Below are 7,503 nucleotides of genomic sequence, written 5' to 3'. Positions count from 1 at the left end.
GAAGTGATTTACACCTAGGCTCACCTTTGTCCCACATCGGTTAGAGAACCCTCCCACTCAAGGTTTATAAGCTTCTGGAGCAACCAAGAGTGTACCATGTGCTTAGTAGTGGTACACTCTTGATTGCTCCAGAAGCTTATAAACCTTGAGTGGGAGGGTTCTCTAACCGATGTGGGACAAAGGTGAGCCTAGGTGTAAATCACTTTATGGCAAAATCCTTGACCACACTCGGGGACGAGGACAAAACCGTGAGGGACTGGCTCCCCAAAGCGGACAAAAACTGCTTAATGGCGAGTTGTGTACTCACAGATATATTTTATATATATAATTTTTTTTTACAAGTGGAGCCTTCTTTTATTTAGGGCCTTAGGCGATTGCACCAATTGCATCAACTGTTAAACCGGCCCTGACTATAACTTTCTAAGTCTTTGGAAGTTTCAAACAATGACCAAAGGTTTAGTGAGACGTTAACAAGATTAAAGTCTTCTAACGGTATTAGTCGTTTGCATGGTTGAAGGGATCTGGTATATCAATGATTTAAAACAAGTTGTGATTATTTTCTCCAAACATACAAATTTTAAGAGATAGAGCTACTAATTAAATGTTTCTTAAATATTACTTTGGAAGATTCCTAAATGCCACCACCCCCACAACAAAAAACATGTATGTATAAATAATAAGAAATGAGAACTGAGCAATGCTTAGAAATTCCGAAACCTTCTGATTTTGAGTTCTTGACTGCTAAATGTCTAGCACTATTGTCATAAGTTAATTATTTCCATGATGGTCCTAAATGCTAAATAGGTAGAGACAAAACTTAAAAGTATGAGAGAATTGAAATCTAAAGTTGATAAAATTATTATTATTATTTTTAATAGACAGTAGCTATTATGATAAATAGTAGATATAGCTAACCCGAATAAACCTGATATTTTTCATTGTCAGAGCTACTTTTTATTTATCTATTTTTTTAATAAGAAGCTACTTTTTATAAATAAATAAATGAATCTTCATCGAATAATTCTATAAATAATGTTAGAGATAGAAATTATTTTATAAAATTTTTTACCAATTATTAATATGATGAGTAATTATTGGTAAATAAAAAAGTAATATTAATAATAGATTTAGATAAAAACTAATTCTATAGTCCAAAAACTCTAGTCTGTACGCTAGTGACCCACAGCCAGAAGACCTTAATTTTAGCCCGCAAGACCATAGATATTAAAGATATATATGTAATAGAGTGTGACCCACAAGACCTTTAATTTTCCAAGTCGTTGGCCCAACCCATAAAATAAAGCTAAGACGAGGAGGGATTAGAATTGTCTACATTTGCCTGATTTGATAAACGTAGTTATGGTCTCTCGCCTATAAATATATGTCTCTCTGCCATCTCATTTCCTAAAAGAGCACCCAAAATATTTCTTATCATTCCTTCTGAATCTGATTTCTAAAACCAGCCAGAGCAGAGCAAATATGGAGCGGGTATTACTCTTACTCATTTGCTTCCTCTTGCTTTCTCAACCTAATAATTGTTCCTCTTCTCTCTCTTTTAATTCATCAACGCCTCTTTGCCATTCACACCAATCCTCTGCTTTGCTCCATTTCAGAAACTCTTTTTCTGTCGGCGATTCTCGTTATATTTGTCATTTGTATTCTCATCCTCCGAAGAATTCGTGGAAAATGGGTACAGATTGTTGTGGGTGGGATGGGGTCACCTGTGATACGATGACAGGTCATGTCATTGGTCTCGACCTCAGTTGCAGTCGCCTTGAAGGTCCCATCCATCCCAATTCCACCCTTTTCTCTCTTCGCCATCTCCAGCGGCTCAACCTCGCTTTCAACGATTTCCATGGCTCCGCAATTTCATCTAAGTTTGGTGGCTTTGCGAACATGACGCATCTCAACCTCAATTGGTCCTCCTTTGCTGGTAATGTCCCTTCCGAAATCTCCCACTTATCCAAACTGGTTTCACTTCATCTCTCTGTGAATGATGACATGAGAATAGAAACGCCTAATTTGAAAAGGCTTGTTCAAAACCTAACCCATCTAACTGAACTTTTTTTGGATGAGGTTAACATGTATTCTGTTTCACCCAATTCTTTCATGAATTTGTCTTCCTCTTTGACATCTCTTAGTCTTTATAATTGTGGATTGAAAGGGAGATTCCCAGATAATATATTCCACCTCCCAAACCTCCAGCTGCTTGAGTTAGGTTACAACTACAATCTCACCGGTTCCCTTCCAACGTATAACTGGAGTACTCCTCTCAAGTCCTTGTATCTCTCTGGAACCGAATTCCCAATCAACTTACCTAATTTAATAAGCAATCTCAAGTCCTTAAAAGAATTGTCCCTCAGTAATTGCAATTTCATAGGATCATATCCAACATTTCTTCCTAATCTCACACAAATCACTTCTTTGGCCCTCTCAAATAATAACTTTGGTGGTCAGTTTCCATGGTCCCTCCTAAACTTTGAAGTTCTTACTCTCTTAGATCTCTCATACAACAATTTCATAGGGCAGCTTCCGACAAACTTGACCCAAATTTTCTCTTCAAATAATTCTTCTAATAGTCAACTAGTCAACAAGATTCCTTCCAATCTAGAATCTCTCACCTTATGTGGTAACTTATTGAATGGGACAATACCATTTTGGGTGTATACAATACCATCTTTGCGTTACTTAGATCTTGGTTATAACCAATTCACTGGGCATATTGGCGATTTCCAGCATAACTCATTGGTTAGTCTTTGGTTGAATAATAACAACCTAAGTGGTCCCCTTCCATTGTCAATCTCTAAATTGGTGGGCCTTCGTACTCTAGTTGTCTCCTTCAATAATTTAAGTGGCAATGTGGAGTCAAAAATATTCTTTAAGCTCGAAAATCTTGAACATCTTGGAATGTCAAATAATCCTCTCTTGTCACCAAGCTCCTTCACCTTTGCCACCAATATCTTACCCAAAATTGTTTTATTACAGTTGTCTTCTTCCAACATAACTGAAATTCCACACTTTTTACAAACTGCAGAATATATTGACCTCTTAGACCTTTCCCACAACCAAATCAAAGGTAATATTCCAAAGTGGTTTTTGGAGGTGGGGAAGGATTCATTGTCTTACTTGAATCTTGCATACAACTCATTGACAAGTGTAGGACACCTTCCGTGGAAGAACTTGGGATATTTTGATTTTCGTTCTAACTTGCTTCAAGGACCACTTCCAGTCCCTCCACTAGGCATATCTTTCTTTTCAGTCTCCAGGAATAATATAACTGGACAAATCTCTTCCTCATTTTGCAATCTTAGTTCTATTGAGTACCTTGATTTGTCTTATAATCAATTGAGTAACATGATTCCTCCATGTTTTCGAAACTTTAGTGACAATCTCATAGATCTGGATTTACAAAATAACAATCTTAATGGCACCCTCCCAATGAAATTTGCAAAGGGATGTCGCTTGAGAAGTCTTAAACTTAATGGCAACCAATTTGAAGGGTCATTGCCACAATCATTGGTTTGTTGTAGAAAGTTGGAAGTTCTAGATTTTGGTAACAACAAGATTAATAGCACCTTCCCTCTTTGGTTGGAAACTCTTCCAGAGTTGCGGGTTCTTGTCTTGAGATCAAACTACTTTCATGGTGCCTTAGGCAACCCCAAGACCAAATTTCCATTCCCAAATTTGCGAATCATAGATCTCTCTCAAAATGAGTTCCATGGGCATTTGCCGACAAACCTTTTTAAGTATTTAAAAGCCATGATGAATGCGAGTGTGAACAAAGGTGAATTGAAATATATGGGTGATGATTATTATCAAGATTCCGTGACAGTGGCAATGAAAGGGTTTTTCATTGAATTGGTAAAAATCCAAAGTCTATTCACAACCATCGATTTCTCCAACAACAATTTCAAAGGAGAAATTCCAAAGGCAATTGGAGAGCTTCGGTCACTGAAGGGGCTTAATTTTTCGCACAATAATCTTTCAGGTCATGTGCCTCCATCGTTGGGAAATTTAACCAATCTTGAATGGTTAGATCTCTCCTCAAACAAGCTCACAGGTGAAATTCCTATACAATTAGTAGATATAACATCACTGGCAGTTTTAAACCTATCAAAAAACTATCTTTCTGGTCAGATACCTCAAGGTAAACAATTCAATACATTTACAAATGATTCTTTCAATGGTAACCGGGGGTTATGTGGATTTCCAATGACAAAAGCTTGTGGCATTGACGAGGGACCACCACCACCACCACCACCATCCACCATTCAAGAAGATGATTTCAAATTTGAAAATGGTTTTCATTGGAAAGTTGTATTATTGGGGTATGGCTGTGGATTTGTGTTTGGATTGTTTTTGGGTTATCTTGGGTTCTCAAGTGGAAAACCGAAATGACTATTGAATATTGTTTTTGGAGAATGACATAACAAGATACAAAGATCCATGAAGAATGCTCATGGAGAAACTCATTGAAGAAGAATTTGATATATGCAAACACTGGTGTTAGGTATATTCTTATATACTAATATATTAGAAAATACACTGTTTCATAATTTTGGTTCCTTTATAATTTCTTTTTAAATTGTTTAATTTTTAAGTTTCTTTCCACTTGATTTAAAAAATAAAAATAAATAAAGGTTCCTTTCCACTTGTCAGGAATGTATGTACTTGTATTGGATTCTTGATCATCTAAAGGTGCACACAACATTGGGATGATTGACTATGAATTCATACAGAAACACCTCTCTAACTTCAAGGGGACCAGGCAGCTTGACCCAACTATAGTTTTTGATTTTTCTCGCTGAGATGAGAATGAGGTGCCAAGACAGTAATAGGACCACAACTCATTTTTCTTCTTCACATCATTGGAATGAGTGTGTCTGCAGTGGGGATGTCATTTTTGCAGGCATTGTCATCCCAGATGTCATCTGGGTCAAGTTTGGACACTCACTACTCTCAGAGCTTGAAAAAGGGGGGATGACTCTTTTTGCTGATCAGCAATCGATGGCTAATTAGAAGACCATGAGACTGGTAAGCCTTATGCTTCAAATGACAGATCAACCTTTTGAATGGACTTTGCTTGGGCAATGATGAAGATGTCAGGGCTTAATGTTCTTACTCAATCTCAAGGTCTGGTCTGACGGAACTGCTCCTTGCTTTTGGTCAGTTTTTATGTGACAGTCTTGACCATAATTAACTCTTGATATTTTTATTCTTTCATATTAATTTCTCTTATGTTCTATGTTTGATTGTAGATGCTGTGACTTCTACATTTATTGCCTGTGCTAATTTGAGTCTATATATAAAGGCAATGACATCATTGGTCATGGTCACAATGATGAAATAGCTAGTTAAAACTGCATGCAAATATGTTTTGGTTGTTGAGTTCATCAGAAATTTAGAATTTTAATGTTTCGAATGTTATCAAAAGTTCAGTAATATTGGGGGAGCTCATAATGTATGCTGTGATAATAATATCCAAATTAATTCCAATTAGGTGTTTGTGGTCTAACGAGTTTTGGCGGATTATTCATCGTCTCCTTGAGACGTTAGTTGATTCATTTTGAGTTTGAACTTCAGAACTAGGAAACTCTACAATTCTGTGTCTCAAAACAAAGAAATTGATCTGTCTATAATTGTTTTTATTGCTTTTATCACTAAGTAGAATTCAAAAGTTGCTCATAGGAATAGCTTTTAATCAGATGCCATTATGTTTTATTGTTATCAATTAGTATTCAATTACACTTTTCATGCCTGCTGATGGTTTTGGTATGCTATTTGTTATGCACATTTAACAATGCTATAGTTGGGATCCATTCACCCAAATCCAAACCATCATCTTCAATCGACAGGTTACACTTCTTCTGTGATTGCTATGCTACAACTTGAATTTACGTTTTCCTTCCCCTTATTTCTTTTAGTGAATCTTGCTTCAATTTATCAGGTTCTCCTTAATGGCTTTAGGTGGTACTGATTATAGTTATTTTTTGTCAAATTGGTTATAGTTCAAGGAATAGGCATCTTTAGTTTATGCCTAGGAGAAGATTTTTCTTGTTATGGATGTCTTCATTCATCTCTTCATCTGTTACTTGAGAATCTAATTTCTTCAAATTTGAAGGTTAGAAGTGCTGCTGATGCCGTCAAAAGTGTCATTTCTGCTACCTCTGGTCGTTTGAGAGAGAGCTTGTATGATGCAAACTCAAATTTCCAAAAGTTTTGAGAGGCACGACTGTTGTCAAAAAACCAATTTTAGAGGTTGGGACTTAGTTTTGGATATGCAGACTGTGATTGATTCCATTTATCAGTAGCTCACAGAATATTTTCCCTATCGTATGACTACGTATCCTTGACTCTGGTAGCTATTTAGCAAAATTAAATTGCTTATCTTTTTTGTGTCTTGAAGATGGTTTGTTCCTGGAAACTTTTCAGTTAGTAGCTCTGCTTAGAGATTTTATCATAATATTGTCTTTTAAATGCAATATGAAGTTTTTCTCTATTAATTCTTACATTTTTTATTTGTTTTGAAATAGCGACTTCTGTCTTTTAGCAATGCGTAAACTGCGTTTGTGTCTATAATTTATATTCTCCCCGATTACATAGTTTTCATTTTTTATGTTTGTTCTTTGTGTCCTTATATTAAGTGAATCTCCTCATTTGGCAGTTCCCTTTCAATGATCATTTATTTTTCCCACTCCATATATTGAACTAAGTTATGCTTAGGCACTGGCACTCTCTGTATATAGTTAATTAAAAGTTCAAAACAGCTGCGTCTTTGAGTGTTTGTACATATACCTTAATAGACCACTTAACCTTTGCTCATTGAAACAAATGAAAATAATTGAATACCTTGAATTTTGAAACCAATAAAAGATATAAAATAAAATATAAAAAATACGAAGGATCATAAATTATCATACTTAATTAAACAAATCAAAGGCTCATAAAAATCTCTTACATAATTAAATATACTAATATTTCATAAAATCTCATACATATATTACACGCATATATATTTTCTCTTTTTGAAAAAACATCTCATACATAATTAACAAATTTGATTTTTCTTTTTCCAGTTCTTAGCCTTGGAAATCAAGAGACTCAACTTATTGCAGTCAACTAATTACAATACACTTGGTTGAGTTGATTTTTTTTTTCCTTTATTTTTTCTATGGTTTCCAAATCCTTTACCTCCACTTCTTACCAGCCAAGCTAAGCATAGCTATTTTGTGCTTTTGTCTGTTCTCTTATATATATTATTTATTTTGCAATATCTAGCTGCTCTTTTTATTGGAATTCTCTGGTGAAAACTATTACAGGCTGGTGGCCCTTTCTATCCAGTGTTAACAGGTCGGAGGGACAGCACTCATTCATATTTCAATGAAGGACTGGCTGAGATTCCATGACCCGGTGATAATATAACACAGACACCTCACCTTTTTGCCCTTAGAGGTTTTGATGGAAGAGCAATAGTCAATCTTCTAGGTACTTACTAGCTAGGCC

At 35.5% G+C, this 7,503-nt stretch overlaps 1 protein-coding gene across 9 annotated transcripts in view; it reads left to right on the top strand.

The window, feature by feature from the left end:
• Nucleotides 1-1,387: 1,387 nt before the first annotated feature.
• The window catches only part of LOC126720928 (receptor-like protein 6), an 81,358-nt gene continuing 75,242 nt past the window's right edge, over nt 1,388-7,503 (top strand). For 5 of the 9 annotated variants that reach the window (XM_050423853.1, XM_050423852.1, XM_050423848.1 and 2 more), the window contains exons 1-2: nt 1,388-4,510; nt 4,660-5,133. In XM_050423853.1, the coding sequence (XP_050279810.1) occupies nt 1,480-4,398 (2,919 nt within the window). In that variant the 5' untranslated portion in view covers nt 1,388-1,479 and the 3' untranslated portion in view covers nt 4,399-4,510; nt 4,660-5,133. Of the gene's footprint in view, nt 4,511-4,659; nt 5,166-7,319; nt 7,486-7,503 lie in introns of all 9 variants that reach the window. The other 4 variants (XM_050423855.1, XM_050423856.1, XM_050423854.1 and 1 more) reach the window with 4 other exon arrangements.

The sequence above is a fragment of the Quercus robur genome, chromosome 4 (genome assembly GCF_932294415.1).
Source record: "Quercus robur chromosome 4, dhQueRobu3.1, whole genome shotgun sequence".
Classification (NCBI taxonomy): domain Eukaryota; kingdom Viridiplantae; phylum Streptophyta; class Magnoliopsida; order Fagales; family Fagaceae; genus Quercus; species Quercus robur.
The sequence above is the reverse complement of the archived record's forward strand: the minus strand, read 5'-3'. Positions and strand labels throughout refer to the sequence as shown.